Consider the following 16,946-nt stretch of genomic DNA (forward strand, 5'->3'; position numbering starts at 1 on the left):
CCTTGTACGACTTGCTCTATGGCATATAAAGGTATTTTAAATGTTTTTTTATCCATACAGTGGAAATCAATGGGCTCCAATATTGCCCCAATGATTTTCTAAAATGTATTTTGTATCATTGAAGCCATGCAGGTCTGTCTGTACCCCCATGGGAATTTTCTCTTTAAGCCTCATCGTGGATTTCTGAATGGTGTTAAATGTTTGGGGATAAGCACAACAGTGTTTTTTCAAAGATGAGCTTTTTTTTATTCTGAATTACTGCATCAAAGCAAAAACAAAAAGCATTTTAATTAAAGAGGTGCTGGTTGTGTTAAAGCAATGGTGAGAATACCAGACTAGTTCCCCCCCTTTCTGACAATACTGAGAAAAAGTGTGACCCATTCATTTGAGAACCATCACATTGTCAGAGTTTTAAGCTTCCTCCACAACTCTGATTTATCTACAGTAAATATATTGCTTATATACAGATTGTACACAGAACAAGAAATTATTTGCTTTGTTATCAGTCACATATGAATCGCCTATTAATGCAGTGAGTTTTCTATAGACTCTTTAGACTATAGCGGTCCAGTTGCTTCTGTGTGGCTTGCATGTAAAATCTTCAAGTATGAAACTCCTAATTGGTTACTATGAGTTGGAACTAGCAGCAGACACTAAACCAGACTATCATGTAGAAACATGTTTGAAATAAATAAAGATTTCAACTGGCAAATGAAAAACAAATCCTTCGATCTCAAACATCAAAAATCAGATGAGTAAATTAAAAAGGACATTGATATCGCGCAACATCTATGTGTGCAATAAGACTGAATGACTTTTTTTTTCTTCGTAATACAGATGATAGTGGTGCTAATAATAGCGGTGGAGATGAGACATTACATGATAAAAACCATCAGCTGACATAAACTGCAATTCCTCTAAAATAAAAGTCAGACATGGGATCCTGACTTCTCTTTACACAGAGAAGCTACACTTTAGGCTGAGATTAAATAATTATAAAGCTAATTTTTTTTTTTCCCCAAGAAGCTAAATTATACAGCAGTGTTGCTGCTCACAAAGCTGAAAGCACTAGCACACACTCTCAACCCCACACGCGACTTCAGTCGTCTAAATGGCACCAGAACCCTCGAGGGCTCCCTGAGAACTTTCTCGGCTACCACTGACTTTCACGTTCTATTGTTTCGTTCTCCATAATATTGGCATCTTAATTCGTCTTCTCATCGACTGTGCATGCCGAAGATGAGGAAGCTGAAGAAGACCGTGACCCCAACCAAAGAGATGGTGGCCGGGGCGGTGAACAGCTGGCGGTAGTTGATTCGGAAATACCAGACCACGGCAAGCAGGACCACGAACACGGGGACCACCAGGCTTCCTGTGCTGAGAGCCAGGCCAGCCGACCGCAGGCCCCCGCTGAGCATGGAGCCTCTCCCGGCTCGCGGGTTCTCCTCGGCGGCCGCCTCGCGCAGCACCTGGGCTTGAGAGATGTGACAGTGCAGCACGCTGTTATGGGTGATGTTGAGGGACAGGAGAGAGCGCTGGGGGTCCTGCAACAGCTGGCCCTGATAGATGAGCTTAATCTGATGTTCACGGCCAGAGAAGTACTTACTGAGAGAGAAGGAGAAAAATCAGCACCAAACAAGAGTGAGAAACAAGATGCTTGCGCAACACGTTTGCACATTTTTTTCATCCTGTCTTGTGACAGGTTTAAAATAGTTTTAAAACAGACTTTTGTCTCTGGACTTAAACGTCAGCAGAAAAATAAACTTTAAAGGGTTATTTTTTTAAGTATGGGGTTAGCCCATGATTAACTCATTCACCCTCATGTCATCCTAGGTGTATATGACATTCTTCTTTCAGATGAATAAAATCAGATATTAAAAATGTCCTGGCTCTTCAAAGCATTTTAGTGGCAGTGAATTGTTGCTTTGGTTTTTGAAGCCCATAAAAGTGCATCCTAGGTATGCATGACATTCTTCTCTCAAATTAATAAGTTATATTAATAAAAGTTATATTATATGGATTTATATTTTTAAAAGTCTTGCTCTTCCAAGCTTTATAACGGTAGTGAATTGTTGTCTCGCTTATAAAGTCCATAAAAGTGCATCTATCCATCCTACAACTGCTCCACATGGCTCTGGGGGGTTAATAAAGGCATTCTGAAGAGAAGTGGTGCATTTGAGTAAGAAAAATATCCATATTTAAAACTTTATAAAGAAAAATATCTAGCTTCTGCCAGATCGGAAAAAAAACCAAGTGGAGAGCAATGTCATCAGACGTAGCGTAAGCATTTAGAACTAGTGATGGGCAGACCGAGGCTTTGTGAAACGCTGAAACAGTTGCAAATGTGCAGTCTTGTGTCGAAGCTTCGAATCAATTTGACACCCGTCTCCACGATGACCCCAGCTGGTCAGAACAGTGTAAATGCAACAAACACCAATGCCAAACATGCATAAAAACTAGCCTGGCTCTGTCCTCCTACGTACTTCCGCTCAATTTTTATTTTTCTTCAGTACTACGTCTGGGACTGTTCTTAGGTTTTCTCCGAACAAATTTTTAACGGTCCAATCAGCAAACAGAGGGAATGACTGAGAACGATGACGTTTATGTCATGCGCTAGGATGAGTTGTAGTTCACTGGCGGCAGAGAAAGATGCGAATTAAACCATTAATTCCGTAGTGACACCGCTGCCGAATATCCAAAAGTTAAAGCCGGAGCAAGAACAATCTTTGCTGGGGTTTATTGGTGGCCATGATGCTGTGGCCCTCCTCCCCAGCAGGGGGAATTCGGGAAAAGTTTGATTTTCCAGCTCGCTCCGTTAGTGGTGAAGTGGTGAGTTGCTGAAGCCCTTTTCGGACGGTAATTGTTTGTCGTGAGGTCGGAAGGTATTGCCATCATTTACAGCGGAGCCTAGTCAAGTGATTTTATCGCCATCCGTTTCTCACCACCCGTGTAAAATCCCTGGCCGAATTACCTACAGCTTTTGACAAACGCAAGGTCGTGTGGTGATGTAAAAGCTGTCCGAATCCACATCTCTGAGTTTTCAAGAACATATCACTTCAAAATTCACTCTTTTTATATCCTTTTTGAGCACTGCAGAGCACCATATGGTTGTGCTTTACTGTTATTTGGATGCATTTCTAGACTTGTATTTCTTTAAAATGCTGGCAAGTATTTACAAGAGCAATATATTTAATCACCAATCAAAAAAAAAAATTAAATAGGAGCACGTAAACCTTTGAATTGGGCTGCTATTACGGAAGCATTTATTCTTATCATACTAAGCATATGATATTTTATTTACAGCATACAATCATGTTATGGACCAGGTGAGCAGCGCGTTCCCGATCACAAAACTCTCCCCTTCACTAACACAATCACAATCCGAATGCACAAGGTTTTATCACTGAGGTGGCCTGCACATATATTTTCACAGATTTGTGAAAACAGGCGAAGGGCGCATGACATACGTCAAGATCCATCGTTCGCGATTGGTTATGGCAGATCCAGAGTGGCTCAGGGCAGATCAAATACTTTTAAACTTCAACAAAGTTTGTCAATGGAGAGTGGCCAGACTCTATGTTCAAATGCAATGTACAAGAGTCTGGTAAGACCAGGCTACATTAAAACATCTTTTAAACAACTATTGCAAATGTTTAATAGAAAGTAAAATCTTTCAAATGCAATGTACTAATAATCTAATAAAATTAGATATGAGGTGTTTATATGTTCTTTTATCAATTGTCAAGGGCTTGTTTTGTTTGTTTCATGGATGGCTCAGCTAAACAGGCCAATATGAGACTTACCTACTATTATTTCTTTTAATTATGCTAATGTCTAATTAAAACATCTACAAATGTATAAACTGATCAGAGATCAGGGGCTAGTTGCATAAACGTAGCCACTATGTTGAGACTGCGTCTTAAGCACTAATTTGTCCAACTAGCAATTATTCAAAATGTAGTCTTACTTTTCTAATTCAAATTTAACCAATCTACCATTATATGTAATAGATTTTAAAAAGTTAGGACCAGCCTTAAAGAAAAAAATTAGATGACTTAGTTTTAAGACTAGTCTAAGTGGTTTATGCAACCGGCCCCAGGTAAAACCCATAGACACAACTCAATGGTTTTTAGTGACTCCTCATGATTCATGGGTTCATAGAGATCATCGCCCCTTAATGGTGAACCATTGAAATTTAAAAGGGTTTTGAAACAGTGATGACATAACGAAGCCTCGTTTACTGAAATCAAGTGACTTTGGCAGTTTGATACTCGCTCCAAAACTAAATGATTCGAAACAGAGGATTCATATAGCTTTGAAGCTTCATGAAGCAGTTTTTTAAATGGCCATCACTAGAAGTGCAAGAGGCACTACATTTTTCTGTAAATTTAATACGGAAAGCGATCTAGGAGAAGCTAGATAATTAACTTTATAAAGTTTTAAATATGGATATTTTTCTTATACAGATGCATCAATTTGCTTCAGAAGGCCTTTATTAACCCCCCAGAGCTGTGTGGAGCAGTTATATGATGATAGAAGCACTTTTATGGACTATAAACAAGACACCAATTCACTGTCATTATATAGCTTGGAAGAGCCATGACTTTTTTATATAAATCCATATAATATAACATTCGTCTGAAAGAAGAATGTCATACACCTAGGATGACTTGAGGTTGAGTAAAGAATGTATGCATTTTTTGGGTGAACTATCCCTTTAACTACTCTGTAATAGTTCTTTGGGATCAGATGTTAGTTTGTAGTTATTGATCAACTTACATTTAAAGAAAAAACTTCACAAAAAATGTCCTTGATTTGGTAAGGTTGAGTAAGTTAATTTCTGATCAATTACAAATTCTCATTCAACTCTTCATTTGCATCATCATACACAAATGTTAAAGGAAGTGTATGCAAGATTGTCGCCAAAACTGGTACTGCAAATGACTGTAGAGCGGTGTATCCCTCTCCCCCTCCCCCTGACTCGAGGTTGCCAGATAGGCTGCAGGATCCAGCAGGAACATTTGTAGCTGCAGCTGTGTTAACTAGAGCAGATCTGGCAACCCGGATGCCCAAACACTACTGACTTCATGATTGGTAGATAGGTGGAGGGCGGAGCTTCAGGCCAAAACACAACATGCACGCACTCAGATGAGAGAGGTATGCATCAACTCGTTTTAGTTAAGGGAATAACATAATTTAATATGAAAATGCGGTGAAGTATCCCTTTAAATGACAATATCCTGGCCGGACTACTGTTGTCAGTGATATAAGTATTTGAAATGAACATGATTCTTAATGTCTATTGACATATCACCATTTTATGATTAATTGAAATACATTTCTTACATACAGGTCCTTTAATTAAACTGGACTAGACATGTGCCGATTTTCAATAATGCGATTTATCACGATAATGAATATGCATGATATTGTTATCGTGGACACTTTAAAATTTCGTAAATAATAATTTATTAACAATTAATAGTTTTTTATAAATGCTACCGTATAAATGCTCAACACCGCTGTTCTGCGTCAAAGGGACACGCGCTCAGATGTAAACAAGTCCAACGTGCGTTTGCACGACTGAATGGGTAAAGGAGACGCGCTGCTGAAGTGCCGCTCAGTGACAGCAGAGGGCGCTGATGGAACTGCAGAATGCAACAATTACCCCGGAAACCCGCAAACAAAAGCATCCGCACTAGTGAAGTTTTTAAAACAGCCATTCGTTTTTTGTAATCTCAATGTTCATCACAGCACCAAATACTTAAAGACTTAATAGCCTATTTATTTTCAAGCTTAAACATTTTAATGTTTTAATCTGGACTACAACATGCCCTAATGATTAGAACTGTTCTAATTATTTGTTATTGTTCAGTAAAACTTTGAGACATACAACTTCATTAGTTAACATGTTAATTCATTATTACCAAACTGACAATGAAAAATACTTATAAAGAATTAATTATTCTAAGTAATGTTCATTTCTTAGTTACTGTTTAATAACATCAAAATCAAAATAACATTTTTAATGGACCTAAGATGCATATTTTTGGTGCATTATTGTATTTAAACATACTAAAATAGTTCTTAAAGCTGTTATGCTATGGCAGCACTTTTTTTGCAACAAATTTCAATATCGTGATAATATCGTATATCGTACTAAAACGTCAGCAATTAATCGCAACATGAAAAATTGATATCGGCACATGCCTAAACTGGACTATGGCTGTTTGGTTAAAATGATGGCTTTTCTGTAATTTCAGAGTAGATATATAAAAATCAAGGTATATATTTACGGAAGCCCTAAACCGCATGGTGATACTTTTTTTTTTTTTCACTCAATTATGTCGTAATAACGAGATCTTATGTTGTTTAAACTACATATTTTCTCTTAATAACAAGATATGTTGTTAAAAAAAAAAAAAAAAATGTTTTGTAATAACGAGATGTTATGCTGTATAAAGGACATCATTTTGAATATCATAAGATGAAAAGTGTTTTAATATTTTTTACACAGTCCAAGTTCTGCAACGACACATCATCATGCATAAGACACCAAATGCTCAATGTCCAAGTGATCAAATAATCACAATGTCCCTTCAGAGTACTCATTTTTCATTCTAAAGTTCCTTCAATTTCATTACATTACAATGGAATTCACCCTATATTCATTAACATATACTGTATATTAATTATCAGACTTTAAATAAAGAATTTTTCCATGTTGGTACAGCTGATAAAACGACTTCTTTGTAGGTGTTTTTGTACCAAAACATTTGAGCTTTGCTTTGCTACAGCATGATCATTGCGGTTTCTCGCCATTCATGCATAAGATCATAATTTGGATATAATTTCACTTCTTCCTGTGTTCGACTCACCTCTTCAACACTCCAACAGTGTCCTGCGGTCTGAGCACTGCCAGCTCCTCCGTGTCATTCAGAAACTTCAGTCTCACAGTGATGCTGGTGGCCTCATCCTCCGACTCCTCTTCCATCTCATCTTCATTTTCATCACCTTGAACACAGCTCACCTTCTTCCTGCCACCCTGAATATCCAGCAGCTCTTCTCCAGGCACGTCCTCCCCCCCATCCGGCCGGCCCTCGCCCTCTTCTTGTTTCTCCTCCTCTGCGGGCTCTTCGTCCGGCTGCTCGCTGGGCTCTGAGCTGGGAGGGGAGCTTGCATAACTGTCATGACCCCCGAGGCCAATGAGGGAGGCATGGGCACCTACGGTAAGAATGGTCCCCAGAATGTGATCTCCACGATCAGCCACGTGGGTAGACAGCCAGGCAAGAACCACGGCCAAGAACAGGACGACCACGCCACCCAAAGCCGTAGCCTCCTCCCCGAGCCCGTCAAGCACAGTTAGAGCGCACACCGCCATCCCAGCCCCTCTCGACCTGTCAACATAAAACGCATTCATAAGCAATTTTACTTCAGTAATGTCACATATTTCTAAGTGAAATAGGATATTCAATAGGATATTCATAGGCAATACAGTAATGAAACAAAATTAATATTTTCCTCTGGAAGTTTATATATATATATATATATATATATATATATATATATATATATATATATATATATAATGATGCTCATCAAATACAATTTATTGTACAATATCTTAGTCTTGGAAAAAAATCTGGTTTAGGTAATTAGGTAATAGTAATAGGTAATTCTTGTTATTGATTGTGTTTGTGTCATTCGACTTTAGTTGTGTAGTTAATAAACTGATAGACACATCTTCAGCAGTGAGTTTTGTCGGTCGTAAATATCCCTAACTCTGTTACCTAACATTAAGTGACACACTTCTTAACTGCATTAGACAATAAGCCCGATGGCACAAAGTACTGAGTGTTACATACTTTACTTTTGAAAGTAAACACAAATGTGGTACAGCATTAAAATGATAATTTCCCTTTGCTGTGTTATATATTAACTTAACTCATCATTAGATTTTAATACACTGTTATAAGACAGTTTTGTGCCTTAACGTTAGAGGTTCGCTAGCGGTTTCCGCTAAAGCCACGTAAATCTTTAACAAACCTTCACCGTTACACATTTAATATCGCCAAAGGGACATATAAAAACGTTACAGTCGACATTGAACACAAACGAGACGGAAAAAACAAGCAGAAAAGATATTTGATAAAATGATCTGCTTTGTTTTATCTGTCTGGAAAGGAAGGCAGCTAATCATGTACGTTAACATTAGCGGTGATACAGGACGACCTTGATTCGCGTTTTTTAACATAACACATGTCCTCTAAACATATATCACAGCACATTTACCTTCTTTTACTTCAGATCATTCTGGGTTGACGTTGTTTTAGTCCCGACGCCAGTTACAAGACACAACACTTCGCATAGAAATAAATAAACACACGTACAATCTCACGCGCACGCGCACAACTGACGTTCGGGAAGAGTGGGAAGGTCACGTGGTAAACAAAAGTAAAGTTTTTTTTTTGGTGAAAACCATGGTGAAAACAACTTAATGCTCAATATCTCACTCATTTCTACCACACACACACACACACACACACACACACACACACACACACAAAACCACGTGTGTAATCATATAAATCACAAGATTTCAGTGTTGCATGCACATTCTGGGAATATTTTTTGTTTTTGATATTTTAAATATTTTTGTACTATTATTTATCTGGCAGTTCTTTGTCAGGAGCCACGCAATGCTGTCAAAGAGCTGTTGCTGCTTATTGTTTGAAAACCACACACACTAACGCAAATATAGCATGAAACAATACATTTAACAAGCAAGCCATTTAAAAATTACATTTGTAGATAAAAAATAAAAAGTGTAGAAAAAAATAAAAAATAAAAAAATAAAAAGTGTAGCATTTATATATAAATAAAACTGTAACCAAAGAAAGAAAAATGTTGTACAAGGCCACTGAATTTTGAACATTATATCTCTATATAATTACACGTGCAACAATGTTTAAAAAAAAAAAAAAATTATATTAAATTATATTTTACAGATGTTGTGGTTTTCAAAACATATAGGTCTGCAATATATTACACTATCTTATCTGCACGATTTTTAAATAATATATTTGCAATTATCACATTAATACAATAAATAAAATGGCAACTGTGAGTAATAAAGAAATGACAGAAATTATATATTTGGATGCACCATCAAAGCTGCAATAATACATTCAGTTAGTGATAATTTTATTCTCATTTCCTTGTTTATTTCACATTGCGAGGACATTCACTGGCACATATTGAAGCCCTATCCATCAATCAATATCACTATTAATATTAGATTTGCAGTGCCTTATTTCTGTCTTTCAGGTCACAGCGGGCCTCTAAGTTTGAGACCTCTGCTCTGACAGCCGAACACCCCGGGGCACTGGTCCATTTGGCCAGGGCTATAATCCATCCTAGACTGTGCTGCTATTGTCAAGAGGTGCCCAGGGATCTGAAACCATCAGACAGAAATCAGCCTATAACAATGTATTATCAAAGATTATAAATATACTAAGTAAAAAAAAAATGGAGAAAGGTTCAGCCCACTAGTTTTTAGTCAGCTATTTTTGGATTCTCTAGAGTGGAGCTCAACAGAGCTGTCCGTCATTATGCAGCAGTAGATAATCTTTCAAAGTGGTGGGAATGTTGAGCTGGACTATTGCAAAGTGACACAGTGACCCCAGATGGCGACGGAGCACAAAGCGGCAGAGGTGCTGAAGAGAGCGAGGCTGACCGCTCATCCGTCTGACCACATCGAAGAAAGACTGATGCTCCTGACAGTACAAAACATGATTTTTCATTAGGATATTAGTGTCTGGAAGTATAGTCACACACATACTTTTTAATGGTAGTAGACATACAGGCCCTTATTTATCAAAAGTGCGTACACCAAATTTCCAGCGTACACCTTGCGTACACCCAAACCCACGGTGACTTTGAGATTTATCAATATGGACGTTGGCGTACGTCACGCTCAAATCCTACGCCAGCTCAGGAGGTGGTCCACACACACACACACACACACAAACACACGCTCCAATCCTACGCCAGCTCAGGAGGTGGTGTACGCACGTTTGAGTTAGTGCGAAAATGCGCAGAAAAACTATTCCTAACACCACAAAACGCACTGACAAATATATGCTATATTATGACCCACTGTAAAAAACAACAACAACAGCAACATAGCGATTATTAACTTCAGTGTTTATTTTTGTGCAACGTATTCAATGTTTAATTTGTGTGACTATAGGCTACCAAACCATGTATTCCTCCAGTTGCGAGCCTGTGCGGCAGCTGCGCACGGACTGGGACTGAATAATTCAGACTGACAAAATAATAAAAATTACATTCTTCTTCTTTTAAATATTAATCAAATAAATAATAATGACATTCTTCTTCTAAATAACAATAAGCGTCATTAATAATAAAAATCATAATAATAAAAAGAATCTTACAAATTGTCATGCAATTATTAATGTGAATGAATGGAGGCTACTCCACATCACATCATAATATCGTACAACCCAATACATGTGCCGTGATACGAAATTAAATGCTAATTGTTTCAAAACGTGCTGTAAAATAATGCACTGTGAGGTAGGCCTTATTTATCATCCAAACAGCTTTAAACTGCTGGAGTGCGCTTCTCAACCTCCACACTATTAACAGTCCTCGTAATTTGGGTTTATTTGTTTGTTTTTGTGGGTGCCTTTAATCCCACTCTTTAAACTCCCAAATAAAACAATTTAGCTTTTTTCCACTTCCCTGGTGATGGTCTCGATGGGCGCTTCTCAATCATCTCAATAGTTCAGTAGTCAGAGCACTGATCAGGGAGTCAGCCTGTTGACTTATGTCCTAATCACTGCCCTGACTAGTGGACTAGTAAGATGATTGAGGCGCGCCCGATCTCCACGTCGGAAAAGTTTCACTTCTTTGCCGTCTTCCGTGTGTCCATGGCGTAAAATGAGGGCGTGGAGGAGGCGGACACTTGAATATATAGGGCCGCGTTATTCTAATGATGATCGTTTTCAGCCGCCGCATTTATCAAGGGCAAGTATTGCGTACACTTGGATTGCAGAGGTGCTCACAGCTTCATCAATCAGGCGGTGAGAGGAGTGTAAGCATAATCTTACGCCAACACATACGCCCGTTTTCACGCAAGATTGATAAATGAGGGCCATACTGTATATACTGGTCAAATGTTTAGTAAAATTACTATTTTATATATATTACTATACTTCAAAAATATATATATTTTTAATGCAAAGCTGGATTTTCTGCATTATTCAGATGATCCTTCAGAAATCATTCTAATGCTGATTTACTATCAGTGTTGAAAAACTAATATTAATATAATTAATATTCTTTTGGAAACCTGTGATACTTTTTTAGGATTCACTGCAATGCATTTATTCAAAATATAAATAAAATAAATAAACAATATAAATCTTTATCATTAAAAACCTTTTTTTAACACATCCTTGCTGAATAAAAGTATTAATTTCTTTCAAAAAAAGAAAGAAAAAAAAGTCTGATCCCACACTTTTGAATGGTACTGTATATTGTAATAAATGCAGTTCTTTTTTAACTTTATATTCATCAAAGAATCCTGAAAAAAGTATCACGTTATTAAGCAAATGAAGCAGCACAACTGTTTCACAAAGAGCACAACCTTTGACCAGTACTGTATATATATATATATATATACACAGTACAAAAAGAGAAATTATTTGAGTTATGCCATTTAATTCAATGTATATGTCTACATTCTTATGTTAACAGATTGTGCCAAACACATTTCTTTCTGCTTTTAATTCGTATTAGATATTAATCCTTTTATGAAACCTACATTATGAATTCTCCTGATCTATGTAGCATAACATTTTTGGAAATGTGATTTATTTTACATTCATGAGAGACCTTCAGTAGTTCCTCTGGTATGTCCTCTAACCACTCCTCACATGCTGGGACGACCGCATAGCAATTCAGCATTACCTCCAAAGTGGCAGGAGAGAGGAGGCAGAGTTTCAGCATCTGAGATTTACACACGCATATATAAAATCAGAATTCATACTAAACAGTCAGTAGTAGGCAGGGCAAAGGTAGGACAACAACCAGTCTGCACTTACTCTAGGGGAGGGCGGCTGTGCTCCATAGTTAAGAAGAGATTGGGCCACAACCTCTGGCTGCTGGTCTAGGTAATCCTCTACTACCTGACAAAAGAGAACAAGAAGAAATCAATCATAAACGTTTCAATAAAAAGTGCTCTTTATATTTTATATTGAAAATGAACATTGCAGAGGTCTAAACCCTGTCATCATCCCACCTGCAGCAGGCAGTCCATGGGTGTGTATCCGGCACAGTTAGCTATGTTCGCGCGAGCTCCATGTTCCAGCAGCAGTTTAACAATGCGGGGACAACAGTTTCCACAGGCATTATGCAGGGCCGTATGCTTTTTCCTCCCAGCAGTCTGCGCGTCGGCCCCGGCAGCAAGCAGCTTCTGGACAATACGCAGATACCGTCCTGCATCTGCAGGCCTCTCTGCCCCAGCGCAGGCTGCATTCAAGGGTGTCTCACCTTCTTGGGTTTGAGCCGTCACGTCCCCTCCATACGACAGGAACAGCTCCACGTGGTCCTCCAGACCTCTCCTGCAGGCCACGTGAAGGGGGGTGAGGCATGAGTCACGCTGGGCCACGTTCACCAACGCACCACAAGTCACCAAGTGCTCAGCACACCTGCAGGGCAGATAAGAGTGTGAATGGTGGCTTCATTATTGTGCGCCATAGGTGAAATAAGAAAAAGGTCAATTTCATTCCATTACGGTATGACAGTATGCAGTATAAATCACCTTTCATTGTATGGAAAACAAAAAGCTCTGATATCCTGTCTAAGATCTCCTTTTGTTTAAAAAAGAAAGACAATAATACAGGTCAGGATGGCCTGAGGTTGAATAAATGACATTATAATTTTGGGTTAAATTATATAATACCGTTCAAAAGTTTGGGGTCGGGGAGACTGCATTTTTTTTAAATAAAAAATACAGTCGAAGAGTGAGATCTACTTTAAAATGTAATATTTCTCAATATGTTTTTACATTTTAAAATGTTATTTATTCATGTGATGGCAAAGCTTAATTTTCAGCACCATTACTCCAGACTTCCGTTTTCCAATGTTTTTCGATCTGGGGGTGTTTCAGCAAGGCTGGAATCGGGCAGATTTTTCTTTGTGAAGCACGCATGAATCAAACCATGTATAAGTTTGTCCTGGAAGAAAACCTTGCTTATGCTCTGACAATGTTCCCCAACTCTGAGGACTGTTTTTTTCCAGCAGGACAATGCTCCATGCCACACAGCCAGGTCAATCAAGGTGTGGATGGAGGACCACCAGATCAAGACCCTGTCATGGCCAGCCCAATCTCCAGACCTGAACCCCATTGAAAACCTCTGGAATGTGATCAAGAGGAGGATGGATTGTCACAAGACATCAAACAAATCCGAGCTACGTGAATATTTTCACCAGGAGTGGCATAAAATCACCCAACATCAATGTGAAAGACTGGAGGAGAGCATGCCAGGACGCATTAAAGCTGTGAAAATCACAGGGTTCTGATTCTTCCTAAGTTAAAACATTAGTATTGTGTTTGTTTAAAAATGAATATGAACTTATTTTCTTTCCATTATTTGAAGTCAGACAACACTGCATCTTTTGTGTTATTTTGACCAGTTGTTGCTTTCTATAATATATATATATATATATATATATATATATATATATATATATATATATATATATATATATATATATATATATATATATATATATATATATATAGTACAATACTGTCATGTTTTTATCAATTTAACGCATCCTTGCTGAATAAAAGTATCACATACAATGTATTTTTTTTAACCCAAACCTTAAAATGACAGTGTACCTCACAAGCTTTTGACTTTAGCAGCATAAAGTTAATTTAATCATTCTGCATGTTCGTTTTTATAAATTATATTTCACATCTTGTGATATCTTCAACTGAACCCCTCTGACCATGTTCAGGCCTACTCACTGATATGTTTCCGCTGCATTGCAGAGATGCAGTGGGGCATTGCCATCGACAGCGAGCAGGTCTGGGTCAGCCCCGTGGTCTAAGAGCAGGCGCACACAGACGTGATGGCCTCCTACGCAGGCATCGTGTAAAGCTGTCCGACCCCCTGGGGCTGCATCCACCTCTGCTCCCCTAAACAGCAGCTCCTCCACACAGCCGGAGTGTCCCCTGCTGGCAGCCAGACGCAGTGCAGACGTCTGCTTAATTTTTGAGATGAGAGTCCACATTCCTGCAACAGAATGAGAGGAGTGAATTTACCAACATAAACCTAAACATGTTTTTGGCAAGCCATTTTGACTTTTATTAATTCAGGATTACATTTAATTTCTTGATATCAACAATAATGTCTTCACATGCATAAATTGAATTATTGATATCATTAATTAAATTGCAACTAGTAAAAACCATTATTCTGGATATCTGTTATTGTATTTTCACTAGTTAAATGTTACCATAGGCTGCCATTCAAATTTAATTGTCAATATGAAGTTGGTTAATAGTGCAAATGTCTATTCTTTGATATCAACAATTTAATTGCTACAAGTAAAAATGGTTATTGATATCAATAATTCGATTGTCACTAGTGACAATATTAATTTTTGATATCATGAATGTGATTATTAGTCTACTAGTAAGAAAGCCATTTTAGATATCTGAAAATACCTAATTAGTGCTATCAAAATATTTCCGATATCAGAAATAACAAATGTAACGTTGAAATACATTAACAGATATTAAGGAACATTTCAACTGTAAAAATAGTGAACATAGTGAAAATATAATTTTTATAATAAAAAGAGAGTTAGTAAGAGTTATATTTCTGATGTGTGTAATTGAAATGTCAACTAGTAAGAAATCATTCTTGATTCTCAATCAACAATTGAATTTGAATGGCAGCCAATGGTGACATTTAACTAAAAATACAAATTCTTAATATCAAGAGTTCTTATTTCTGCAAGTGATGTCATTGTTGATATCAATAATTAATATTTTTACTAAAGAAAACTGAATTGATGTGATCAAGAATTGATATCCTGCGAATGATTAAAAGTCAAAATGGCTTGCCACAGAACGCATGCTTGTGTGTGTTGTGGCTGTGTAAAGGGTCCTACCCATCTCCGGGGCCCACGCCATTTCCTCATGTACGGTCTCCATCAGTGCATTCACCATGCCTGGCTCTTTGAGGATGGCGTACACTCTCTTCATATCTCCACACATGAAGGTATTGTGGACGGCTGGGTCTCGGCACTGTATTTGGGGTGGGGGAGCACGGACCGTCTGTATCCTTTCGTTTCCATGTCGGAGTCTGGGGGCGGCAGGCAGCGGACGCCTCGTCATAGCCCTCCTGTGTGCCAGTGCCCGTCTGGCATCCTCCCAGTCCTGAAGCTCCTGCTCCAGCCTTAAGGAGCGCAGAGAGGCAGAACTGAAGGCAAAGGTGTCCCGGGACATCCTGACAAGAGTGCCTGTGCTTAGAAAAGTCCCAAAGTAGTACACCTGGAACAAGAGTATTGGCACAGAGACTGTAGCCTTGTGCTGTTAGGCCTGGTTTCACAGACATGGCTTAGATTAAACCAGGGTTAATTGTTTAATTAGAACATTTAAGTAGCTTTTATAAATGAGCCCTAGACAAAAACTAGTGTGCATCTTGAGACAAAACAATGGCACTAACATATTTAAGATATGTCAGCACAAGTTGCTTTTAGTTAACATGCATATTAGCCTTGTCTGTGATTAGTAACCGAACATAGGAATGTTTATAAAGCCGCATTGCTCAATAGTTGAGCAAAACACCCACAGTAACAAGCAAGTTTCAAAAGTGATTTGTTTCTGTATTTAAAGAATAGACTTATATATTAATAAAACAGACATTACATAAATTAAATGCAATAATAGACTATAAACAGGACAGCTCAGACACGCTGCAACAGCTGAGAACAGTGTTTGTTTGGGGTCTTCCTACCTTGAATGCACTTCGAACAGCTCCGCCTATAGCCTAGTCTGTATACTTTAATAATTATGATAAACTTACCTAACACATTGTTTGCTGTAGAATATACTACTGTTTGCTGTTTCTCCTAATGAAATTACCGCATGTTCCTTCAAGAACGAAGCTGGATGTCACAAGATATTGTTGACCTGACACACGGTGGAGCTCTGGGTGGGTATTAATAGACTAGAATGTGAGCAAATATGTTCCTGCACTAACACGACATCGCCTGTAGATGGTGCACCAGATGATGTCACGTCCTATGTAAAATTCAAAACAAAACAATTTAAATGGGTTTGATCAATTGAAGGTGTCATGATGGTTCTTGAAAAAACTGCATCATTGCAAAATATTTTATGGATTTGCCTTAGATGACCCACTTATGTAACTGTATTACATTGATTGCATTTGATTGCTCTTTTGGAGTTATTGCTTCTGAAATTGAAAGATGAGTGTCCTTATGCTTTACACAATTTCTCGTTGATGAGGTTTAGCCTACCGTATATAATATTCATTAGAAACTATTAAACATCTAAGGTCAGCATTAATGACATCTTGATCCTGGGATCTGTAGGCTAAAATAACCTAATTTTATTTTATTCTTTAATAATGAAAAAAAAATAATTTAGTAGTTGCTTATACCCATTTTATCTAGTCTTTTACTTTTTATATCCATAAACATTTTTAATAACTTGCGTTGATTTTCTAGCCTTCATAAACACAAAATATAAATGGGACATATTTAACAATTATGTTAAATAAAAAAAATAAAAAATGCATTAAATGAGATGCACAACTTTTACTCATGACATCCCAGGTTCCACGCGGCAAGTCATAAATATTTTTTAAAAAAAG

General features: G+C 37.8%; 2 protein-coding genes across 7 annotated transcripts; both read right to left on the reverse strand.

The window, feature by feature from the left end:
• Positions 1-222: 222 nt before the first annotated feature.
• On the reverse strand, positions 223-8,450 carry tmub2 (transmembrane and ubiquitin-like domain containing 2). The gene is made up of 3 exons (XM_067413022.1): positions 8,293-8,450; positions 6,879-7,397; positions 223-1,605 (listed from the first exon to the last, which is right to left on the reverse strand). Exons 2-3 carry the CDS (start codon positions 7,379-7,381, stop codon positions 1,218-1,220), a joined length of 891 nt encoding a protein of 296 aa, XP_067269123.1. The 5' UTR covers positions 7,382-7,397; positions 8,293-8,450; the 3' UTR covers positions 223-1,217.
• A 507-nt stretch (positions 8,451-8,957) lies between these two features.
• asb16 (ankyrin repeat and SOCS box containing 16) lies at positions 8,958-16,311 on the reverse strand. Of its 6 annotated transcripts, XM_067428869.1 has the most exons (8): positions 16,134-16,309; positions 15,217-15,598; positions 14,066-14,333; positions 12,329-12,737; positions 12,132-12,215; positions 11,923-12,036; positions 9,550-9,776; positions 8,959-9,454 (listed from the first exon to the last, which is right to left on the reverse strand). In XM_067428869.1, the coding sequence occupies exons 2-7, from the start codon at positions 15,551-15,553 to the stop codon at positions 9,591-9,593; spliced, it is 1,398 nt and encodes a 465-aa protein (XP_067284970.1). In that variant the 5' UTR covers positions 15,554-15,598; positions 16,134-16,309; the 3' UTR covers positions 8,959-9,454; positions 9,550-9,590. The 6 variants fall into 6 exon arrangements, with proteins under 6 accessions (XP_067284973.1, XP_067284972.1, XP_067284970.1 ...); XM_067428872.1 differs by having other exon boundaries at positions 8,958-9,776; positions 15,217-15,567; positions 16,134-16,273; XM_067428871.1 differs by having other exon boundaries at positions 8,958-9,776; positions 16,193-16,267.
• Positions 16,312-16,946: the final 635 nt, after the last annotated feature.

The sequence above is a fragment of the Pseudorasbora parva genome, chromosome 2 (assembly GCF_024679245.1).
Source record: "Pseudorasbora parva isolate DD20220531a chromosome 2, ASM2467924v1, whole genome shotgun sequence".
NCBI lineage: Eukaryota > Metazoa > Chordata > Actinopteri > Cypriniformes > Gobionidae > Pseudorasbora > Pseudorasbora parva.